Source organism: Pongo pygmaeus, chromosome 10 (assembly GCF_028885625.2).
Source record: "Pongo pygmaeus isolate AG05252 chromosome 10, NHGRI_mPonPyg2-v2.0_pri, whole genome shotgun sequence".
Lineage (NCBI taxonomy): Eukaryota > Metazoa > Chordata > Mammalia > Primates > Hominidae > Pongo > Pongo pygmaeus.
Window position 1 is genome coordinate 99,382,841 of NC_072383.2, and position 25,049 is coordinate 99,407,889.

The following is a 25,049-nucleotide window of genomic DNA, read 5'->3' on the forward strand; positions in this document are numbered from 1 at the left end:
ATCATTTTCTTGAGATAACTTCCTAGAAGTAGAATTATTGGGTCCAAAGAGATGATCCTGTTTTTAAGTAGTAAGAAATAACATTTAGTTGCAATTTGAAATATATTAAATATCTGTGAGAGAAACCTTATATGGGTATGAAATTTTTAGTTTTGTCAAATGATCTGATTGCGAATGGTGAGATAGCCATGTCTGAGAGCCCCCATTTTCTTATGTTACCAGCAGTGAATAGCATCTTTTTTAATAGCCTGTATTTTTTAGAGCAGTTTTAGGTTCACAGCAAAATTGACTGCAAAATACAGACATTCCTTATGTATCTCCTGCCCCTACATGTGCAAAGCCTCCTCCATTATGACCTTCCCACACCAGAGTGGTACAATTATTACAATTGATGAACCTACATTGACACATCGTCACCCAGAGTCCATAGTGTGTATTAGCGTTCACTCTTGGTGTTGTACATTCTGTGGGTTTTGACAAATTTATCACAATGTGTATGTACCATTATAGCATTAAACAGAGTAGTTTTATTGCCCTAAAAATCCCTTGTGCTCTGCCTATTTCTTCCTCCTTTCTTCTTTCCTCGTGGCAACCACTGATCTTTTTACTGTCTCCATAGTTTTGCCTTTTCTAGAATGCCATGTAGTTGGAATTATGTAATATGTAGCCTTTTCAGACTGGCTTCTTTCACTTAGTAATGGTTCCTGAACATTTAAGGTAAGTAAATGGACACTTAAGGTTCCCACATGTCTTTTCATAGCTTGACAGTTCATTTTGTTTTAATGCTTAATAATATTCCATTGTCTGAATGGAATATCTGTCAATTTACCTACTGAAGGACATCTTGGTTTATTTACCAAGTTTACCAAATTTACCACAGTTTATTTGTCAATTTACCTACTGAAGGACATCTTGGTTGTTTCCAAGTTTTGGCAATTATGAATAAAACTGCTGTAAACATTCATGTGCAGGTTTCTGTGGGAACATAAGTTTTCATCTCACTTGGGTAAATACCAAGGAGCATGATTGCTGGATTGTATGGCGAGAGTATGTTGAGTTTTGTAAGAAACTACTAAACTGTCTTCCAAAGTGGCCATACCATTTTGTATTTCCACCAGCAGTGAATGAAGGTTCCTGTCGCACTGTATTCTTGCCAGCATTTGATGTTGTTGGTGTTCTTGATTTTCACTATTCTAATAGGTGTGGCGTGGTATCTCATTATTGTTTTAATTTGCAATTAATTACCCAATGATATCTACATTATTTTTTAAGATTTATTTTTATTTTAATATTTTATTTATATACTTATTTTCAATTAACAAATAAAAATTGTGTATGTTTACCATATATAACATAAAGTTTTGAAATGTGTATACATTGTGGAATAGCTAAATCAAACCAATTAATGCATATGTTATATCACATACTTGTCACTTTTTATGGTGAGAACGCTTAAAATTACTGTTAGTGATTTTTAAGAATACAATACATTGTTATTAAGAATACCCGCTATTTTGTATAATAGATCCCCAGAACTTATTTCTCCTGTCTAAATGAAATTTTGTATCCTTTGACCAACATCTCCACAACTGAGCTCCACCCCTCCAGCTTTTGGTAACCGCCATTCTACTCTCTGCTACTTATGAGTTCAAAATTCTGCAAATAACGGAGATCATGGGGAGTTTGTCTTCCTGTGCCTGGCTTATTTTACTTAACATAATATCCTCCAGGTTCATCCATATTATTGCAAATGACAGGATTTTCCTTGTTTTTCTTTTTAAGGGTGAATAGAATGTCTTTGAATATATCCGCCACACATTTTCTTTGTCAATTTTTCCACTGATAGATACTTAGATTCCATATTATGGCCATATTTTGGCTATTGTGTCTAAAGTTGCAGTGACCACAGGAGTACTGATATCTCTTGGACATACTACTTTCATCTTCTTTGGCTATATACTACAACATTTAAAGAGTTTTAAATCAGTCTTTATGAATTAAAAAAAAATCTCAGGTTATTTTCACTGTAGATGGGCTTGTAGGGTTGAGGAAAGGAGAGTGTGAAGGCTAAGCTATTCAAGGTTGTCTTCATTGACCACTTCCCCTTACTCACCCCCTCTTCCAAGGTCTTAGCTAATCTCCCAGGGACTGAACAGTCTCCAGACAAAATCAACATAACAGAAGTCTGGCATTTGAGAATATTTGAGTTTAGTTACCTGTAGTCTTCCTTAGGTATCCCTAGAAAGATTAGTTCCTGGATAACCACCTCCCTCCCTTCCCCAGATACCAAAATGTTCAAGTCCCTTACATGAAATGGCAAAGTATTTACATATTACCTACATGCATCCTTCCATATACTTTAAATAATCTCTAGATTACTTATAATACCCAGTACAATGTAAATGCTATGTAAATAGTTGTTATACTGTATTTTGAAGTTTATTTTCCTTTATTATTGTTTTAATTGTAGTTTTTTTTTTTTTCTGAATATTTTCTATCCGAGGTTGGTTTAGTCCACAGACATGGGACCTGCAGATAAGGAGGGCCGTCTGTACTTTGTTTGATACCTGTCCTGCCGGCTCCCTGCCACCCCCGGCACCCTCCGTTTCTTTCTAGAACTATTTACATTAGTGTCTACTGTGAGCTAGGCATTGTGATAGGCATGAAATAAGACACAGTCGTGGTGTCACATTCAGGGGACATATATGCAGACAATTACAGTGCAGGTGGTAGGTCTTGGTGTAGTTATGTACCAGGTGCTAACAGAGTGCGGGGGCGGGACATGTGAGCTGAGGGTTCTGGGGATGCTTGGTAGAGTTAGGGGTTGGGAATAATGGGATTTCTTCAGAAGGGTTATGAATGAGCTGATCTTAGGAGAATATATTGGATTAAGGCTATGAAAGAGAGCATTTCAGGCAAGAAGGAGGATTTTTTTTTTTTTTTTCATGAACTCACTACTTAGGACCAAACTGTAAGCACCAGCACTGTTTCATTTTCACCTTATGGAGACCATTATTGGAGCTGTGTTCATCAAGTTTTTTCTATGAACCAACAAACCCAAATCTCAGTGGTTCACACCCAGAAACATTTGTCTTTTTGTTCAGGGTTTTTTCAGGCAGCTGTTGTTTGCCTGATATTGGCTGGTTTGAGTAAGGCTTGGTCCAGGTTGCAGATCAGGTTTGAGTTTGTTCTTAGTGTCTCCTTCTGGGACCCATGGCTAGTCGGGACATGTGCTTTTTATGATAATAGCAGAAGCAAAAGAGACCAAGCCTAAACCACACAAGCACATTTCTGCTTTCATCTGTTTGCTAACATCCCTTGGCTAAAGCAAGTCATGATGGCCAAGTCCAAAACCAATGGAGCAGGGAATATACCTTCTCTCTCTATTGGGAAGTACTAACAAGTCACATGGCAGAGAGAAGGTATGAATTACGAATCGGGGGCAATAATCTACTCTGCCACTGTGGTTTCCTGAAGTGAAGTCCTGATAGAATTTGGTCGCAGGGGGATTAAAAGGGAGATTCTTACTCAGCCTTAGCAACAGGAAAGAAATAAGTTACAAAAAGCCTGTAAAGAATCCAAAGGAAGATTTGAAGGAGAGAAAGCACCAATAATCTAACTGCAGCACTTTATTTGAATTTAAGTAACGGTGGTCAAACATTCTTACAGGCTCTTACCCTTTCTGATCTATAAATTCTTCATATAGATGTTGAGCCAAAGGTTAGATCTAGAAAATATTACATCTAGTCCTTAGCATGTTGGTTTCTTTTCAATGCGCTTAAACGCTCAGTTAACGTGGCTTTAGACGTAATTGTAACAGAATTACAAAGGATAGCACCTTGGCAGAAAGTTCTTCCTGGCTTTGATGTGTTGGTACTGCCAGATTTTTGTGACATGCTGATGCTAATCTGTCAAATAGCCTGACACTAAGTGAGAAGAGAAATAAAAGGAGGCATGACAGGGCCAAGGACCTGGTGTGGTGGAGGATGGTTGGGCAGTAGCAAATCCTCTCATCAGCCCTATTGAGACTGAGCAACACCGTATCTTCAGGTCTCCGGGTTCGGCGGTGGTGGGGGGCAGGGGGGGCAGTCCTACATGGGTTAGAACTCATACCACTCTCAGAAATGCATCTACTTTCAGTTACCCACCAATTCTGATGCTCAAAGCCCCTCCAAACCTGTTTTCTGTGAGTCCACCTGAGCTCACTTAACTAAGATAGCACAAATTCTGCCCCCTCTCATGGGAACATACCTAAGCTAATGACACATGAGGTGCTTCCTCTTCTCCATGTGTACCTATGTGTTTGAGCTTTTTCCTTCCTCAGATGCGGGAGGGTATCAGTCTATTTTATAAACATTTTATCAAGTGTCCTTTGAGCCAAATAAGAGAGGATATTAGAAAAGCTCCAGAAAGTTTGGAAAAGTAAATTCAGACCTGAGAGTAACCAAGAGAGTTCCCACCTTCCTTCTGGTCAATGTTCCAGGAAGGTGAAGCACTGGATTTACCCTCCACTTTGCAGTTAAAGAGGAAACTAGAAGTAAATATTCCCTTCTGCAAGGTTTTTTTTTTTTTTTTAAATTAAGAATAGATGAGTCTTATGTTTTGTGTGTGGTGGTGACATTCAAAACATAGTTTTTCAGTGTTTTGAAAAGTAATTTACCTAAGAAATGACAAGAAGAGTAATGCAACACATAGACAGCATTGCTGTGAGTTGTAAAACATTGACAGAACGACAAATGTTCCTGTGGCATAGAGTCCTTCTGAATCACAGAAATGACATTTGGATGAAAGCAAATCATTTTTACATAGGCACACTGCTAACTGTGCAGTGAAGTCAGAAATAGTGCACCTTGGAAGTGGGCCAGAGAGAAAGAACACCTAAGAATTTTATGTTATTCAGAAAAATTTTCACTTTTTTGGTAGGATTTTTGAGGAGTAAAGAAAATATTTGAGAGCCTTAAAGAAAATATGAGCTTTGATTTTTTTTTTTTTTTGAGACAGAGTTTTGCTCTTTGTTGCCCAGGCTGAAGTGCAGTGGTGCTATCTCGGCTCACTGAAACCTCCGCCTCTTGGGTTCAGGTGATTCTCCTGTCTCAGCCTCCCGAGTAGTTGGGATGACAGGCACCAGCCACCACACCCAGCTAATTTTTGTATTTTTAGTAGAGATGGGGTTTCACCGTGTTGCCCAGGCTGGTCTCAAACTCCTGACCTCAGATGATCCATCCACCTCGGCCTCCCAAAGTGCTAGGATTATAGGCGTGAGCCACTGTGCCTGGCCTTTGATTTTTGTTTATTAAAATATTAGTCATTTATTGTGTTCCCATGTACTCATCAAGTGTCTCGAGAGAAAACTCAGACCAAGCAGGAAATGTAGGTTTGATGTTTAGGAGACAGAGTAAAGTGGGAGGCATGACTTGGGGAGCTGAACACACAGAGATTACACATGGAGATATGGAGTGAAAAAGATCCCCAAGGATGGATGGGATGGAGAGAAGAAAAGGCCAAAATCAAAACTTCGGAAAATGCCCACTGTGGTGGGCTGATAATGGCTCCCAAATATCTGTCCACATTCTAATTCCCAGAACCTGCAAGTGTTACCTTGTTTGAAAAGACTCTTTGCATATGGGATTTAGTTAGGGATCTTGAGATAGGGAGATTATCCTCAATTATCCAGGTGATCCCTAAATGTCACAGCCAGCATCCTTCTAAGAGAGAGGTAGAGGGAGATTAGACACAAACACCGAGAAGGTGATATAATCACAGAGACAGAGATTGGAGTGATATTGTCACAAGGCGAGGAACACCAAGGAATGCTGGCACCCATGAGAAGCTGAAGGAGGCAAGGAATGGATTCTCCCCAGAGCTTCTGTCTACCTTTCTGGAGTCTTGATGGGCCTACAGGTGTTCAGCCTGCCCTTCTGTGGAAACAGGGAACATACAGCAGTGACACAGAGCCCTGCTGACACCGTGGTGTGAGACACATGGCCTTCAGAACTGTGAGATGATAAAATCCTGTTTGAACCCATCCTGGTTGTGTTAATTTGTTAAATGGGGCTTTGGGAACTAATATACCCACCTTTGGGAACAGGAACAGAAAGAGTTTAAAAAGGTAAGGGGAGGTAGCAAGAAGCTTAAGTGTCATGAAAACGAAAGCCAAAGCAAGAGTTTAAAAACAGATGAGCAGAAGCAATAGTGTAAATGCTAGAGCCTAGAGCCTAATGGGTAAAAATGAAAATTGAGGAGAATCATTGATATGATAGAAGCTAATGATGGCAGCTAACTTGTACTGAGCACCCATTATACTGGACATTGCCATAAGCACTCTGCAGATAGAAACTCAATTCTCACAAAACCCTATCAGGTATGAATTATTGTTACCCCATTTTACAGGTGAAAAAACTGAGGCAAAAATTTAAATAAATGCATTAAGTAACATAGGTAGTAAATGGTGTGGCCAAGATTTGAGCCCAGAATTCTGGCTACAGCATCCACATTTTAGCCACTACTTTGTACTGACCTCACCTTATCCCCCAAGGTGTGTATTTCCCAAGGTTCTGACTTTGGCTCTTTTATCAAGTAAGATAGATGATGTGTCTCAAGAGGAAAAGGTATTTTTGTAATGATTATTTGAGGTTGAAAGGAGGAAGATCAGGAACTTTGCATCACCTGGGCCCCATCTTCTCAGCTGAGTTGGAGAGGAGGCTGTCTGATGAGGCTGAGGGAGGCAGCTAAGTTTCTGACCTCAGGGAGCTTAGGAAGGACAGTGAGGATACAATAAAACAGGAAGCACTAAATGAAAAATTTGCTGCACAGTGAAGCATGCTCAGTGTTATTTCCTTGACTGGCTTTTGGCACTGTGCCGTCCATGTCCAAGATGTCTGCACCATGTAGCGTGCAAAGTGCAGACGGAAGAGGGACTGAAGGGGGATCATTGCCCCACACCTGCCCTATGGAAAGTACTTTGTTCAGAGATGAGGAAGGAATCAGAAAACTGCACAATACGACCTTTGTCATTAGAGACTCTTGAACGTTTGAGAAATGGACCATCCATGTACTGGCAGATGAATGAGACTTCAAGGGCATTACATGATGAGGGCTAATTGCAAGATTAGAGACTGGAGTGGGTCAGAGGAACTGACATGTGTCAAGGGGAAGGTACAGCTCTAGATAGTTCTTACTAAGGTCTTTGACAGCTGATCAAGAATCAGGAGGACATTTCAGCTTGGATAATGCCATGGGCCAAGCGTGGGAGAGGGGAGAAACAGATGGTTCTTTAAGAGCTTAGGCCAAAGGAATCTCAACATCCTGGGCTTCCAATCTATCCCCCACCCAGGATAGCTTTCTGTTAAGTTACTGTTCAGAACCACTGCAGGCTTAAAACAATGAGTGTTTATATTGGTATTGAATCCATTAGACTGCATGGTATAGTGGAAAAAGGCAAGGTTAAAATATCATTTAATCACTTTGTTGTGTGACCTTGGTCAAGTAACTTCTCGAGCCTCAGATTTTCCATTTGTAAAACACAGATACCAATTCTCAGGCTCTTATGGTTGTGATGATACATTAATGGGATAATGATCAATATCTAGTGTGGTGCCTGACATTTAATAGATAGTGTCAACAATTTTTTTTTAGACTAAGAACAAATTGGATGATGTAATTTATTGGCTGACAATTCATTTCTAAAGATGTAACTTCAGAATGTTCTATAAACGTTAACATTTTCAAATGCCCAGAGTATATTTTCTATCTTGCATGCTAGCTATTTATTTACAAATCTCTCTTTCTCCCATTGACTTAGCCCTTGTGTGAGGAGAGCTCTTTTACGCTAGGCCCTTTATCTGTACTTTGAGGACCCTTAATTCCTAGAGGAAGAACATGGATTTTTCTCAGGCATTAAAGATTCCTTCCATATTTCCATGTAACATACCCACTTTCCTCATACCTATCTTCTCCTGGTAATATTCTTGAATTATTTTTTATTTTTAACATTTTTTGCTATGATCTACATTATTATATTTTAAAAACAATTTCAAGTACCTATGCCGTTTATTTCCATGATACAATTTCTATTCTCATTTACGTCATTTTGTGCTTCCTTCAGAAAAGTTATATAAAAGCTAAAAGTGCTGTGCTGAGTCAGAATCCTGTTCTCCTCAGCCCAATAAGCCTCTGCAAAAAGAAAAAGAAGAAATTTTTTCAGGAGAGCAGTCTATTTCATATTTGCAGACTGAGAGTGCATGTATCATCTGATGTTGACTTAAAATGTCTCTCCTCTTCCCTTCATCTGTCACCCACAAAGCTGTTTGCATTCTTCTGGAGTCTTGATGGGTCTACAGATGGTTCAGTTTGTACCTCCGTGGAAACAAGGAACATGCACCAGTGGCACAGAGCATGGTGGAGTGGAAGAAAACCACTCCACCATGATGTGGATGATGCATGTGTGGTTGATGCTGTGGTGTCTGTCCTAATTATAGAGAGAGACCTCTGGGAGTGGAAGGCTCATACTTGCCTAGGCACCTGAGCATCAGAGTGCCCAGGGGCAGCCTGCCAGCCTATCTCCCAAGGGGCCACCCAGCATGACAGTCCTAACCTGAGTGAATCTCCTGAGACCAAGGCTTAGGCTCACAGCATTGTGGGCTTAGAAACAACATCTTGGGGGCAGACTCATACCAAGCAATTCACGTGGAGGTAGATGTGTGAAAGCCAAGGATGTCCATCTGTTAGCTCACACTGAGAACCCTAGCTGCCAGGTAGACAGGAACACTAGTGTGAAAACTCTCTTCCTGTACTGGAAGCCCAATCCTAATCCGTAGGTTATCTGGTGAGCACTGTTGGAATGAGGGCAGTTAAATGGATAAAGGAGAGTAAAATCATATATGTCAGGACTGTCTGGTGGTGCAATTGGAATTCTTGAACTTAGTCTGTTTCTTAGATGGGTGCTGCCTATATTTGTTACACTGTTTGTTTTAATGATCTCCTGGCTTAACAAGCCCTAATCTGATTTGAGTCATCCTTCCTTAAGATTTGCTAGAGTTTACAAATTGACCCAGGTCATATCCTCTTTTTCCCCTGGGAAAATTTAAGGTGACCCTTCTTATCTTCGACATGACCTGTGATTGGTGATTTTGCAGTTTACCTCTTAGCAGACTTGTTATTTTCCCTGTTTCTAGGTTTTTAGTAGACTTCTTATTGTAGCTCTAAAATAATTTTTTTACATTCCATTTTTTTTGTGTTTCAACATCCATTTTAATGCATACAACAACATTATAAGGTAGATACTGTTTTAGATCCCATTTACATATAAAGAAACCTGAGACTCAGAGGCTAATGAACTTGCCTAGAAATACCTAGCTAGTAAAGGAAGAGGTTATGATTCAAACCTAGGCACTCTGATTCCAATACTTAAGACATACCTGGGGCTACTTTTCTAAATGTTTCACATGTACTATCTAATGTAATCCTTACAGTTACACAATTTTTATTAAAAAGTACCGTTCTCACTCAGAAAGAAAGAAGGATTTGCATAAAAAAGAATTTCAAGCCCAGAAATACTAATATTACAGGTGTCAGGAATAGTAACATCCAGCCTACTTCCAGCCTTTCTCTCTCTCTTTCTCTCCTTCCCTCCTTTCTTTTCTCCCTACTTCCTTCTCTCTCTCTCTCTCTCCCATCCTCCCTCCTTCTTTCTCTTTTTATTTACTTATTTATTCATTTATTTTTATTATACTTTAATTTCTAGGGTACATGTGCACAACGTGCAGGTTTGTTACATATGTATACATGTGCCACGTTGGTGTGCTGCACCCATTAACTCGTCATTTACATTAGGTATCTCCTAATGCTATCCCTCCCCCCTCCCCCCACCCCATGAAAGGCCCCAGTGTGTGATGTTCCCCTTCCTGTGTCCAAGTGTTCTCATTGTTCAGTTCCCACCTATGAGTGAGAACATGCAGTGTTTGGTTTTTTCTGTCCGTCAATGATAGACTGGATTAAGAAAATGTGGCACATATACACCATGGAATACTATGCAGCCATAAAAAAGGATGAGTTCATGTCCTTTGTAGGGACATGGATGAAGCTGGAAACCATCATTCTCAGCAAACCATCACAGGGACAAAAAACCAAAAAATCCAAAATAATTTTTAATTCTCTTTCTTATTGGTGTTTCTTAGCAAGAATTCTTCTGTAGTGAAGAATTTTCCCTCATCAACTAATAAAAAATGGCTAGTAAAGGAAAGGCAGGATAAATGCTTGCTTTATTCCCTTTATTAATCTTCTGAGTAACGAATTGGTATCTTAGGAACCTCCAATGGTGATCAATGAGTGTTTTAAAAAAATACACATTGAACTCAGCATTTCTTTATACAGTTGATACGTATCAGTAGATGGAGTCCATATTAATGATGTAATCTATATAAGCTGATGTAATCAATACTACTTTTGAGGAGATTGACATGATGTCTGGAATTTGCTTTAAATACTCCAGCATCTAAAAAGCAAACCAACAACAAAGTGAGTGGGATTGATGAAAAAAGATTGGAAAAATCTTGATATTTGTTGACACTGGTTGATGAGTACATGGAGTTCATTATACTATTCGTTTTGCTTTTAGTATGTTTGAAATATTTCCAAATATAACAGTTCTCAAGATGCGTATAATTCTAAGGTTATCAAGAGTGTAAATGTGAGTTTAGCCAACAACTTTGGCCTATCTGTGAATCTTGTGGAGAAAGTTCTTGGTTTTTATTGAAATTCCAGATACCCCAACAGTAGTTCCTAAGCCCTACTGCTTTGGAAACAGCATGTCAAATATGTGCATATTTTCCCAGCATTTTGGAAAGAATTTTTATAAGAATTTTCAGATTTGACTGATTGGATCCTGTTTCATAAAAGTCTTGTCTTGGTTACTAAGGATGTCTACTTTTGAGTGATGCATACCTTAAGAATTTGAAACATGGTTGCTTCTGTTCTCTGGACTTCATATGAGAACATAACAGCCTTTTAGCCATTCTGAAGTGACTTCTTCAGTCTAATGGTGCCATTTCTCATTCCAGGTTTAAGTTTATCTATTCATGGGGCTGAAAAGTGTTTGCAAATCCATCAACGGCGAAGTGTGGCAAGCCGCCCAGCGTCACGTCGTCGCCTGCCTGTGGTCAGGCATTCCTCACTCCCACCAGGCAGAAGGTCAATAAAAATGGAGGCGAGCTCTTCTGGAATCACTAATGGAAAAACCAAAGTCTTCCACCCAGGTGATGCATGGGGAAGTTCAACGGGGACCCATTTCAGCAGCAACCTGACCACAGCCTGCATTATATTTTTATTATGTAATTATGCCATACTTTCAGCTAAGCTTGCTTTTGTTAGGAGTCTTGTTTTATTTCCCCTTCTGCTCACCTCAGTCAATGGTAAATATCACCAGGACAAATAAGAGGGTAGAGAGCTTGATGGTTCAGAGAAGGTTGAGGCTATGTGCACAGTGGTAGAATCTAAATGAAAATCAGAGTGCATAACCTCTTGCTCAGTTCAGGAAAGCTCATTATATAATAAAACAAAATAGATATTTGGTCATTTCCTGATAATTTGCTTTAAAACTGGTCAGGAAAAAATTCAAGCCAAAAAACACCCACTTTGAAATCTAGGTTATCTGTGTTGGCTTGCCCACATCCTCCTGAGATCAGGAGAGAAGACTGGAGTCATTATATTATATTGTTTTAAGTCTTCTGGGAAGCATCTGTGATCTCTTTAAAATATTAAAATGATTCTACATTAAATGAAGTGAAGACATCTTATGTGCTTATTTGGGGGAAAAGCTCATTTAAGTATTCATTCATTCATTGAACAAATATTTATTGAGTGCCAGCTATATGCTAGGCATTGTTTTGGGTTCAAGGAAATATCAGTGACCAAGGCAATGTTCCTGCAAAGTGACTCTATAGAAACATCAAATTGCGAGAGAATTCACAAGTCATTTAGAATAACTCTCACCCGATCCTGATTCCTCTCTGTAATGTCCTAGTGGATGGCCACACAGCTGCTACTGAAGCCAACCTCCATCTCTACTCATGTCACACCATCTTCTCTCTCTTAGCTTGTAACCTTGTTTCCTAACCCATCAAGAAACACCAGGGCCGTTGGGCATGAATTACTGGAGGTCCCTTATCCTCTCTCTTCAAATGTATTGCTCTTTATGCATCACTCCCCACTTTCCTCCAGTTTTCAGAATATGACGGGCCTCCCACTGTCTTTGACCAAGCCCTTACCCATGTCCTTTAGTCATGGTCACCTCTCACCTCTTCTGAAGCTTCCTCAGGAGAATGTGTCCTCTTGTTTTCGTCTCTTTCACCCTTCCACACTGCTAGCTGTTTACCCTCAGTCTATGAAAAGGCTCAAGCTTCTACCATTCTGATCATTTAACACTGTACCCTTTTCCCTCTTCTGCCACTTTTTCCTTCTCCCTTCCAAGACAAACTGCTGAAAATAATAATTTACTTTTGATTGCTCTGTTCTGTCAAGGGCAACCAACACAATCTGGTTTCTAGCTCCTCCATTCCATTCTGGCTGTTTTTGAGGCCCTCAGTGACCTCCTTTTATCACAATGTAGTAGACGCTTGCCAGACTTTCCCGATGCGCCAGACCAAGGCGGACAACCCACTTGTTTCCCAAACACTGTTTCCTTGGCTTCCATGACAATCTTAGGGTTCTTCTCGTATTTCTCTCGCATGTAACTTTCCTGGTTTCTCCCACTCCAGCATCTCTCTCCTCTTCTTGCCTCCTTTCCCAGTATATACCAAATCCAGAATGATTCATCTGTACCCCTGATCAATTACTGTGCTTGTTCTACCAATTACAGGGTCCAGTTCAAACCTCTTAGCATGTTAAAAACAAATGCCTTTTGTGATCTGGCCCCTACTGCTTTCACCCTTCATTTTTTGCCCTCTTCTTCCTTAAGCTTTATTACTATAGTGCATCAATCAGGGTTCAATCAAAAAAGCAAAACCAGTAGAAAGTATGTACTAGAGACTAATTACAAAGAATTGGCTTTCATTGTGGGAGATGGCTAGGCAAGTCTGAATTCATAGGTCAGGCTATCTGCAAGGGCAGGCTGGAACTCTTGGGCACAGCTCTTAAAAGCTTCAGCTCTGCTTTTAAGGCTTTTCAACTGACCTATATTATCAAGGAGAATCTCCTTTACATAAAGTCAACTGACTATGAACTTTAATTGCATCTACAAAACACCTTCACTGCAGCACTAGATTAGTGTTCATTGAATAACTGGAGACTGTAGCCTGGCCAAGCTGGCTCATCAAATAGACCATCACATCTGAGTATATCAATGTGCTTTCACTTCTCTAAATATGTGATGCTGTTTCATGCCTCCCAGCCTTTGCTCCTGCTGTTCTTTCTTCCCAGGATGCCCTGGTTTTGCTCTGTTATCTTTGAACATGTTGAAATTACTTGTCTATCTGTCCACTGAAAGGTCTTTAAGGGCAGGGATTCTGGATTATTTATCTTTGTACTCCCAATAAATATTTGTAGGGTAGGACCGAACAAAACCTTCATTAGCTGTGTTTTAGACTACTACAATAGCTTCTGAATTTTTCTGCTTGCCTTTATTTCAACAAGTACCTGATATACATCAGGAAACAAAGCAGACAAAAGTCCCTGCCCTTGGGGAGTTTACATAGTAGCTGCAAGAGATAATAAATAAATATATTAAAGAGACCAACTGTGTAATCTATATTATAGTTATATGTAAGCTATATATAATATATAGTGTTTAGGGAAAGGATAAGTATTATGGATAAAAGAGAAAGTAGGGGAAGAGGGTAGCATGTTGCAATATTAAACATGGTGATCAGGGTAGGCTGAGTCATGAAGATGTGTAATCACTGACTAGAAGTTTCTGAGACAGCCATGTGGATGTCTGAGCAACTTCATTCCAGCAGAGGGACAGTTAGTGGACAGGTTGTAGGGTAAGAGTGGGTCTGGCAATTTGAAGAACAGTATGGAGGCTCCTCAACTTGGAGTGGAGTGAGTGAGGCGGGGAATCATCTCAGTGAGGTTGTAGGGACTAGATGGGGCAGGACCTTATAGGCCATTGTAAGGACTTTGAGCCCTATGTGAAAGGAAGCTCTTACAGGGTTTTGAGCAGAAGAATTCCATAATTTGATTTATATTTTAACAGGATGTAATATAGACTATGGGGAGAATAGATTATAGGAGGAGAGGATAAAAGGAGAAAGGTCAGATAGGAGGCCTCCAGAATGATCCAGTGGAGAAATGATGGTAGCTCTGACTAGGAACGGCAGAAGTGATGGTGAGAATTTAGAGTCTGGATATATTTTAAAGCTGGGCCAACAAAATATCCTAATGGATTGTATGTAGGGTAAAAGAGAAGAGCAAAGGATGACTGAAAAGTTTTTTTGGCCTGAGTGAAATCAGCTGAGATGGAGAAGCCTTCAAGAGAAGCAGATTTGGTGGGTTTGAGGGCAAAGGTGGGGCTGAGTTCAGAAGTTTGATTATAGATGTGATAATATTGAGAGCTGGCAAGATCTTGTGGGTGGTAGTTTGACCTCCATGTCTGGAGTTTGAAAGATGATTGGTCTGTGAAAGAGGTATAAAACTAATAGTTGTTGACATATAAGTGCTATTTAAAGAAATGAGATTGAAAGAGATGACCAAGGGAAGAAGTATAAATGGAGAAGGGAGAGCATCAAGGGCTGAGATCTGGGACACTCCAATAATAAAGGGTCAAAGAGCACATGAACCACGAGCAAAGAAGGCCAAGAAAGAACCACCAGTAAAGATGGAGAAAACCCAGAAGTGCCACATCTCAGAAATTACAAAAGTTTATCAAGAAGAGAAGAATGGTTTTCTAGGCTAAATGTTATTGAAAGTCAAATAAGATGAGGACTGAGAATTAGTCCATTTTAGTAAAGTGGAGGTCAGTGGTGATTTTGATAAGAGCCGTTTTAGTGGAGTGGTGGGGATGAAACCCTGATTGAAGTGGATTTAAGGGAGATAAGAGGACATAAATTAGATGCTCTGAATATAGGCAACTTTTTTGAGCAGTTTTGCTATGAAGTGTAGTGAAGAAATAGGGCAGCAGCTGGAGGAGAAGTAAGGTCAAGAGTTTCTTTTAAAAATAGCAGCTCTCCAGCAGATAATTTATGGTGTTCAAGTGAGGGGAGAATTTGTGATATGGGCATCAGTGAGAGGATGAGAGCTATGCACAATAGGACCATGGATAGTTTATCTGTGATAACTGGTGGGAAGGAGGCGTATGTAGATATTGGCAGGTGTGCTGAGGGTCTAATTTCTTTTCCTATGTTGTCAGCTTTATCTTTAATGTGAGAAGCAAGGTCATCTCTGAGAATGAGAATGGAGCCACAGGGAGAAAGAGAGAGAGAAAGAAAGATATGGAGAGGGGAAATATGTTTGCCAACTCACATTAAAGGGGATTGGAGATTCATAGTCATGAAACTAAAGTAGGACTAGTTATCATCATTGTGTAGTTTTTAATTTTGTGTAGCTACATGAGTAAAGACATAGAGTTGGTGGTGAGTTGGATTTGAACAGCAGTGTGGTTTTTCCAAGGAAGTAGGAAAGAGAGAAAGGGAATCAAAGGTGCATGGAAGGGAGTGATGATAGTGATTTCATTTTGTGATTTGGTAAAGAGGGTACAAGACATCAAGGGAAGGAGGTACAGTGAAAAGTTGGTAGGATCAATCAGTTGAAGTTCCCAGAGGGTTCAACAAAGTGTTGGGGTTAGGGTAATAGAAGGAGGATCTGGAAGGATAAGAGAGGTGGTAAGAGAATGGAATGTGTGGCACTAATATTGTGGCATATATCTTAATAACATTTATTTAATTTTATTATAGTAATATCAACACAAGATGCTGTTACTGGTAGTGACAAGGTTTAGGCCAAGGTACAAAATAAGGAACTATAAAGGGTAGAAGGCAAGATCATTGAATGAAAAAATTCCTAGGGACTGAGAGGCCAAGATGTGAAAATGATTGAGTCAAGAATTGAGTAGTTTTGGGAAGAATGATAAGCCAGGCATTAACTTTATTGAGAAATAAGGGAACATGATCTGGCAGGTAGCAGGAGAATACAAAGATAAAGGGTAGAAGATGATGTAGTATAACAACTTGAGATTCAAGGCTGAAGGTGTTTGGGGAAGAGGGAAGAAGAATGGTCTGAAGGTGGATTTGAGACTCAAGAAAGGTATCTACTCCTCCTTCAGATGCGTTGGTGCCAGGGCTATTGGAGAAAAACAGTTCTAAGTGAAAGAGCCACAGGGGAGCACGACCACTGGGAAGACCCAGGTTTTCCTTAGAGCAAGAAGGTGAATGGGGCAATCTGAGAAGAGATTGATGACATTCAGAGAATTCTGGAGAGCCCAGTGGAAGGTTTTAGATGTTGGACAATTGTCTTCAGTAGTTCTCTCAGACACCAAGGTTCTCCTCCAGAGAAGATAATTAGTATCAGCCCTCCTCTTCTTAAAAGTGTTATAGCTCTCCAGAAGAAAGTGCAGCCTTGTGAGCCCAGCTTTTCAAGCCCTCTCCAATTTAGCCTCTCCCTGCTTTTCCAGGCTTATCTCATTTTACACTGTCATTATCCATGTTATTCAGCTTCAGGCATCCACAGGCTTTTTAGTATTTCTCAAGTAGGCTTTTACTCTTCCATTTCTTTGCCATTGCTCAAGCTCCTCTCTCATCTTGGAATATCCCTTCCCCTAATGAGTGTCTACTAGCCCTTCTCATTCCTCAAAATGTAACTCAAATTCCGCTTCCTCCAAGAAGCTTTCTAGATCTTATAGTCGGAATTGTTCCCCTACTTCCCCACACTTCCACAGAACTTAGAAGCCTTATCAAAGTCCATCTGTTTCTATGGTCTTATAGTTCTCCCAGAAGGCAGGAACTCTCCTCAATTCATCTTTGTATCTTCTGTCACTCCTAACATCATGCATTGTCCCTAGTAGGTTCTTAATAAATGATTATATGTTGTTTGTCAAAATCTGTTCTACTCACCAGATATAGGTTAGCATTCTGAAGTTATATGGTGTAAATCTTAACTTTTCTTTCATATGACAATCCTTCAGTTGTTTAAGAAACTCATCCCTAGCTATTTTCCAGGTGAAACATTTCCTAGTGTCTTCAGTGCTTCCTTGAATGACATGATATTCAACTTCTTTACCATTGTACCCTCTCCACTCTTAGAACCATTCTTGTTTCATTGCTATCTCTTTGAAAATGCAGTGCCCAGAATTGAGTATTCCATTAAAGTCAAATGCAGGCAGTGTAGATTCAGTCTGTCCTTTCCTTTAATTGATATCCTGTGTTGATATTACTATAATACAATTAAACAAATGTTATTAAGATATGTCCTAATAGTGTTTTATCAACATGGGCTAATTCAGCCCACAGTGTGACTTAATATCTCAAGTCTCTTCCCTCACCTTAAAAACATCACTTGGACGGGTATGGTGGCTCACGCCTGTAATCCCAGCACTTTGGGAGGCTGAGGCGGGTGGAGCAGCTGAGGTCAGGAGTTCAAGAGCAGCCTGACCAACATGGAGAAACCCCATCTCTACTAAAAATACAAAATTAGCCGGACGTGGTGGTGCATGCCTGTAATCCCAGCTACTTGGGAGGCTGAGGCAGGAGAATCGCTTGAACTTGGGAGGCGGAGGTTGCGGTGTGCCAAGATCGCGCCACTGCACTCCAGCCTGGGCAACAAGAGCAAAACTCCATCTCAAAAAAACAAAAACAAAACAAAACAAAAAAACATCACTTTACTTATCTACCCATCACTTTATCATAGATCCTTAAACCCTACATATGTCGAGTATTGGTTGAAAATATAAATAAAGCCAATCCTCTAGCCTAGAATTATAATTAAGAAAAAATATATTAAGTTACAATTAGAAACTTGTTATTTAAGAAAAGTATTTTTAAAACTCATATTATTCTGGCAAGGTAGAATATGATTTCAGTTCCATTCTCTTTATTTTTAGTGTACTTGCACAAATGCATCATAGTTCTCCGTTGGGAGATTATGGAAGAGCTCTCAAACTGAGTTTCTTATGTGCAGTGAGTCATAGATCTTAGAAGCAGCTTGGACAATTTAGTCATATTGAGGCCTATTAAGTCATTCATCTATTTTTTACAAAGTTAATAATCCCTGTTCCCGAAGTGTTCTCTAAGGCCCACTCAGACTGGTTACTAAGTACAAAAAGAGAGAATTTGGGAGTCTTGTAGATTTTCTGCAAGAAATTGTCCATCTGCCTGAACAATTTCAGTTTGTTTATCCCCCTTTGAGTTTACAAACATTTATGAGTGCCTACTGTTTACTAACAAGGATTTATTGGGAAGTTGCCCTCCTTGGAGTATTTTGAAATGGTGCAGAACTCTATTAAACATGGGTCTTAAGGTGCTCAGTCATGTCCAAGAGAGACAATCAGTCAGGGTTCTTTGTTACCAACAAGAGAAACTAATCATTTAATCCAAACAAAGAAGGAATTTAAATTTGAAGAATGTGGATGGAAAACCTAAAGAGCCAACCTTGGAAAAGGAGTAGAGAAATCAAGAATAGCTATTTGATTAGAATAGAATATCTTCTATTTGACTATCTGGAATGATTGAATTCTTACCGGTTTTTCTAGTTTTGCGTCGTTTGGCTCACGTTTTGAAGATTTAGGAGGACAGTTCTATTGGCTATGCACTTTTCTGTTGGTTGGACAGACAGTGCTGAGACAAATGATAGGACAGAAGACCTCTCCCTTCAGCCTTCATAGTGGGAGGGTAGGACTCCTTGATTTCTTCTGCCACCTTGACTACACACAGCAAGGGAGAGGGACTTCCCCAAAAGGAAATAGAGGTGATGTTAGGAAACAACTTTATGTGGAAGAATGCCCACTACAGGGACATGTGCTTAAGCTGCTATGATAGAAGTCAAACTGTATTAAGGGCTGGAACAGAGAAATAAATAAGGTTATGACAGCATACCCTTATTATGCTGAGGAGAATTTAGAAAGACTCAAAAGACATATGGTCTACCAATTTGACTTTGAAGGTCAACTAGGATTTCAACAGGAAGAAGAGGCATGACCATTCAGATGCAGGAAAGAGCATAGTGATAGGAACGGTGCATTACACTGGTTCTGAAAGCAAGCTTTGTCATTAGGTGTTTAAAAGCTAGATATGTCACCTGATGGCTATTACAGCCTTGGACAAATTACTTAATTTCTCTGAATCTTAGTTTCTACATCAGTAAAATGAGGAAATTAATACCTACCTTATAGTATTAGGGCTGCCAAATTAAATACAGTGTTCCCAATTAAATTTAAATTTCAGATAAACAAGTATTTTTGAAAGTATGTCCCAAATATTGCATACGACACACATAATAAAAAATTATATTGTTTGTTTGAAATTCAGATTTAGCAGGACATCCTGTATTGTAATGTATTGTGTCTGGCAATGCTACATAGCCTTGTTATGGCAATTAAATAATTTGTGTAGAATGTCCAGTTTGATTTTTGGCACATACTTGGTGTTCAGTAATAAATGGTTGATAAATAAAGAAATCATTTTTCTTGTCACCATCATGATAAGCAAAATTCAGAACCCTGAAAGTACCTATGCCCCAGAATCCTTGTTATCTTAGTCACCACTTCATTTAGCAGTTTCCCAGTTAACTTGTGCTAGAATACCAATAAGATGGTCTCTCATTATGCTGTGTAAATACAGAAGCCATTCATCTTCATCTTGTATTTGTGTGGTTTCTCTTTCCTTCTGATTGTTTCAATTCTTTCTCCTGTTTATCAATTTCATTTTGACCTTATCCTTTAGACACTCATAATTAAAGAATATTATTTTCTGCTTCCTTTATGGACCAAAAATTTAAGTGGTAAATGGTACTAGGTTTGGGACTATAATTTAAGGCTCAAGAGCGTAGTAAACTGAAGCACTGATTTTGATTTTTTTGAGTTTGAAACTATAAAGCTTAGTGGATATAGATCAAATTATCCCGGCTAATGACTATGCCATATAAAATAGAATTGAAAGCTTTCTGAAATCTAAAATACTTCTTCTATTGCTTTTTCCTTACCTGTTAGACCCATCATACAATCCTAGAGAAGTGTCATTAATCACAGAATATGTCCTTTAGTCTCATTTAGAATTTGTAAAATAATGTTTTGCCGATATGTGTCATTCTTAAGTAATTTCTAATACAGTTTCTTTTATCTCACTTTTTAAAACCTATGGCCCTTTCCACATTTATGCATGATTATTGTTCCCTAAGAATCTATCTAGTATTTAAATGCTAGGACATAATTGATTTTCCAGGAGAGAAACATTAGGATTTTCTTGTTTCCAAACAGCTAGAATGATTAGTACTGTCTGTATACTTAGGCATTAAATGCATAGTTTGATAATAATAAAATTATAGCTACAATATATTAAGCCCTCTACAATATTCCCAACCTCAAAAACTGTTCAACTATTTTCATTCATTATCTCATTTAATTCCCATAATATTCTCATGCTATTTTCCTTATTTTATGGTTGGGGAAACTAAGGCATGAAGAAGGGTAAGTACCTTGCCTAAGGTTATACAGCCAGTAAATGGTGAAGGCAGGATTCTAGCTCAGGTGTTCCTATTCTCTCATTTAATGTGCTATTACTTTCTTCTTCACACAACTTGGCAGAAACATTTCTAGCAAATTATCGTAAAAAAGCCTTAGAAAATTTAAATTAAAAGCCCTGCAGTAGCTCAAACCTTAGCGTAAGAAAACCATACTAAAGAAGGGACCAGTTAGGTTCTGTTGATTGCTTGTGTAATCATCTTCACAGTTTATTATTTCCTTCAATGTAAGTGATGTCCACTTTGTAACTTCTCTTTTTGGTCTACTATGCTCTGGACTTTTGTTTTTCATCCTCCCTTTTTTGGGTTCTCATATAATAGAATTCATTCCTATTTCCCTGAGTTTCAAAGATTACTTTCTGGAACCAATGTCAAGGCCTGGTCTCAAATTAGGGAACAGACTGTATCCTGTTTCTCCCTTTAAAGAGCAGGACCAGAAGCTGTGGGGAGAGGGAGAGGAGAGGACCAATAAGGAGAGACTTTTAAAAGAAGAAGGACAGCCAAGAAAGACTTGTTCCTAGTTCTGCCAAGAGTCAGGATAAACTCATGCTTTAGGGAAACAAAAATAAGGAAAAGATAAATATATGACCAATCTTTAGAATAACAATCATAATACTGCAACCCTACATTTACTTGATATTCTGTTGTTTCCAAAGGGCTTTCACAAATTTTCCTCCTGCATTTCATTTAGTCCTCATAGCAGTCTGTGAGGTGGAATTATGCCTGTTTTACTATGGCATAGGAAGTGAAGTTACTAGCTCAAAAGTACAAAATTAGCAATTGAGAGACCCCAAATAAAACCCAGGTATTTAATTTCTTACGAGGCCAGGCGTGGTGGCTCGTGCTCGTAATCCTAGCACTTTGGGAGGCTGAGGTGGGCAGATCACCTGAGGTCAGGAGTTCGAGACCAGCCTGGCCAACATGGTGAAACCCGTCTCTACTAAAAATACATAAATTAACCAGACATTGTAGTGCAGGCTTGTAATCTCAGCTACTAGGGAGGCTGAGGCAGGAGAATCGCTTGAACCTGGGAGGTAGAGGTTGCAGTGAGCCAAGATCGCGCCACTGCACTCCAGCCCGGGTAACAGAGCAAGACTCTGTCTCAAAAAAAAAAAAAGAAAAAAAAATTAAAAAAAAATGCTGAGGCAGGAGAATCGCTTGAATCCGGGAGACGGAGGTGGCAGTGAGCTGAGATTGTGCCACTGCACTTCAGCCTGGGTGACAGAGCGAGACTCCGTCTCAAAAAAAAAAAAAAGTTATTATGAGTGTTTTTTCCACGGTGTCAACTTTTTTTTCTTGAAGATGAGCATTAGTTGAGAGTGAAATTTTGGGGGCTTTCTATCCCCTTTTCTGAAAATAGACACTTTATTGAGAAGTGTGGCTGAGGTTTGCTTATAGGATCTAAGGAACCTGGCTGTTCTCTTGAACAGAACTGAAGTGTGGATGAGATAATCAGTCTTCCTATTTGTGAATGGATTTTTGGGGTGGCTGGAAGATAAAATTGTATGGAAAAAGTGACAAGGGCTACTTTGGACTTCTGTTTTATTTCTCATTGCATTGAAGGTGAATGTGGTGCCTTTCAGAACAGTTAGTGCTGTGGTTTAGAAATAACACTCTAATTATCCTTCATTTGAATCTCTTCCTCTTTAAGTGGGTTTTTTTAGATGTGTGATGTGAGTTTAGTCAATAGGTGGGGGTGCTTAGGAAAACAAGCTATTTTGGTCCCTGGCAAATGTGGGCATTGGTATCTGTGTTCCTTGCTATCATTTGCTGAGTAACAATATTTTTTTTCTAAAAATACATACCACATTCTTCTCTTATTTGCATTTGCTTTTCATTTTACTGAGGGACATATACACACACATTTTGATCTATAGGATGCATTTAGAGGGAATTTTCTGAAAAATCATTTTACAACCTTTTGAGCACAGAAAGTGAATGAAGAAGAGCCATAAAAAGGCAGCCACAAAGGAAAGCAAATGATTAATTTCTGGAAAAGAGCATTGTGTTTTGTGGAATTTAAAACTGCTTCTTCTGCCTGAGGCTATTTAAAATAATTTTGTATTTTAGAAGCTTGAAGAGATTTAAGTACAGCAATGCGCACCTTATCCATAGTTTTGTTTTTCATCGTTTCAGTTACAATAAGAATTCTGAGAGAAAGACAGAGAGAAGTTGTTCTATTTTATCATTATTGCTATAATTGTTCTATTTTGTTATTAGTTATTGTTGTCAATCTCTTATTGTTCCTAATTTAGAAATTAAGTTTTATCATAGGTATGTATGTATAGGAAAAAAAAGCATATATATAGGGTTCAGTACTATCCACAGTTTCAGATATCCACTGGGGGTCTTGGAATGTATCTGCTGAAGATAGGGTGGGATGCTTTAACCATTTAGCTCAGGATTATACAACTATAACTAGTAGAGTTGAGATTTAAAAGCCTAAGCCCTTAGTCATGGTGGATAGTCAGTTAATAGTGAGCTTTTACTTTCCTTGATAGTCTGAGTTTGAGCTGACAGGTTGATGCACAAGAGGGGCAGAGTCCTAGCGTTTTTGAGGATTGTCATTTTGCAAGGGCAATATTCCTTCTCACATTTATCTCAAGCCCTTCATGTATAAAGACTTATCATTCAAGACAAAAGAGTAAACAACATTTGGTGAGGCTGAAAATTGCACAGTTTCTGTTCTGTAATGCCTCCTAATCCTGAGTTTGTCTCTTCTCCTCATCTGCAAGAGTCCTTATCATCACAATAGACCTCAGCATCTAGGAGATTGGAAGACACCACAGAATTCTGCCTATGTGATTCACAAATCCTTCTTGCTATTTGAAGCTTTGCAATTCTGACTTCCAGGCCCTCTAGGGAACTTTTAGTGCAGGGATGCATTATAACTTAGGAGATCATGATCTTACCAATCCTGGAAAACATGGAAGCAATTCTGCTGAAGGAGAGCCATTACTGGCTGATGCAGTAGAATTATTATTTCCATTTTAGACCTGAGAAATATCTGCCTGTTGTTAGCCAAATGTGGTTCTCCCATCAGGACCCAGTAAAGAACTTGGCCATTAGGACTACTCAGCATTAATCATTTGAGGGAATAGCTTTAGCCTTATAGTGACTAGTATGGGTGAATCAATATGTTTATTCCTGCTAATATGAGCCAAGCTTTCTGTTGTAAAAGAATGAACTTACAACATCATAAGATTTATAGTTTTACACAATACTAATAAAATGACATGAATATTTTTTACACTTATGAAGCATCTTCTATTGTGAAGCTTTTTTAGTTTATGCCACACACAAAAAAAGGATTTTGGTAAGTACTACAAATAATGTTAAAAAAAACAAGATGGAGCTTTTTTTCAGAACCAGTGGCATTTCCTTCATGTAAATCTATGGTTTCCAATTTCATATTCTCCAGAAGAGCTGAATTCGTTTCCTGTCTCTCTTCTTCAAAGACTTATCTTGAACACTGGCTGATGCTGGGAAAGTCTGTAAAGACGGAATGGACCTCCCTCCCTTCTTTTTTATTTTTATTTTTATTTTTTTAAGAGACAAGGACTCTGTTGCCCAGGATGGAGTGCAGTGGCATGATCATAGCTTACTTCAGTCTCAAACTCCTGGGCTCAAGCGATCCTTCCGCTTTAGTCTCCCAAGAAGACGGGATTACAGGTATGCACCAATGTGCCCAGCTAATTTTATTTTATATTATTTTTTTAGAGATGGAGGTCTTGCTATATTGCTCAGGTAGGTCTTGAACTTCTGGTCTCAAGCAGTCCTCCTGGCTCAGCCTCCTGCAGCTCTGGGGTTACAGGTATGAGCCACCACACCCAGCCCTCCCTCCTTTCTTAACACCATTCTCCATCTCAATACTGTCATAGGAACACAGAATTCACCTACAGGGAGTTCAATACAAAACTCCCAGTTTAGAAAATGGGGTCTTTGCCGCCTCTTAAGTCCAAAAATATTACATGTGAGGATTTATTTTAGATATGTAGCTCAAGTTTTGAAATATCACTGCTACCTATTCTATAAAAAATGCTGTGTTTGAGGATTTGTATTAAGTATACCTCTCAGGACAGGAACTACCAATTTTTATTTGTAGAATATAAATAGAATGTAGACAGAAGCTCAGCTCTAGCAACAGTTATTATGAGGCTATCATAGAAAATATCATTTGTCCTCTTAAGTCTACTTTACACACTCCCCATCTTTTCTGTGACATGGGGAGGGTAAGAGCTGATTTGTCAGACTTTCCTTTATTTTGGTTTCAATATGAAGTAACTATTCCAAGTCCCAGATTACAAGATTTTTAAAGTGGAATTGTTTTTACTTAGCCTAGGCCCCAAACCTGGAGTAGGCCCTCGTTTTGCAGAGAATGAATATCATAT

General features: G+C 39.0%; 1 protein-coding gene across 3 annotated transcripts in view; it reads left to right on the top strand.

Annotated features, from left to right (window-relative positions):
• ANO4 (anoctamin 4) overlaps window positions 1–25,049 on the top strand; it is a 425,083-nt gene that overhangs the window by 178,658 nt on the left and 221,376 nt on the right. For all 3 annotated transcript variants that reach the window (XM_054444369.2, XM_063646628.1, XM_063646629.1), the window contains one exon: window positions 11,058–11,252. In XM_054444369.2, coding sequence (XP_054300344.1) covers window positions 11,058–11,252 — 195 coding nt within the window. The remainder of the gene's footprint in view (window positions 1–11,057; window positions 11,253–25,049) is intronic.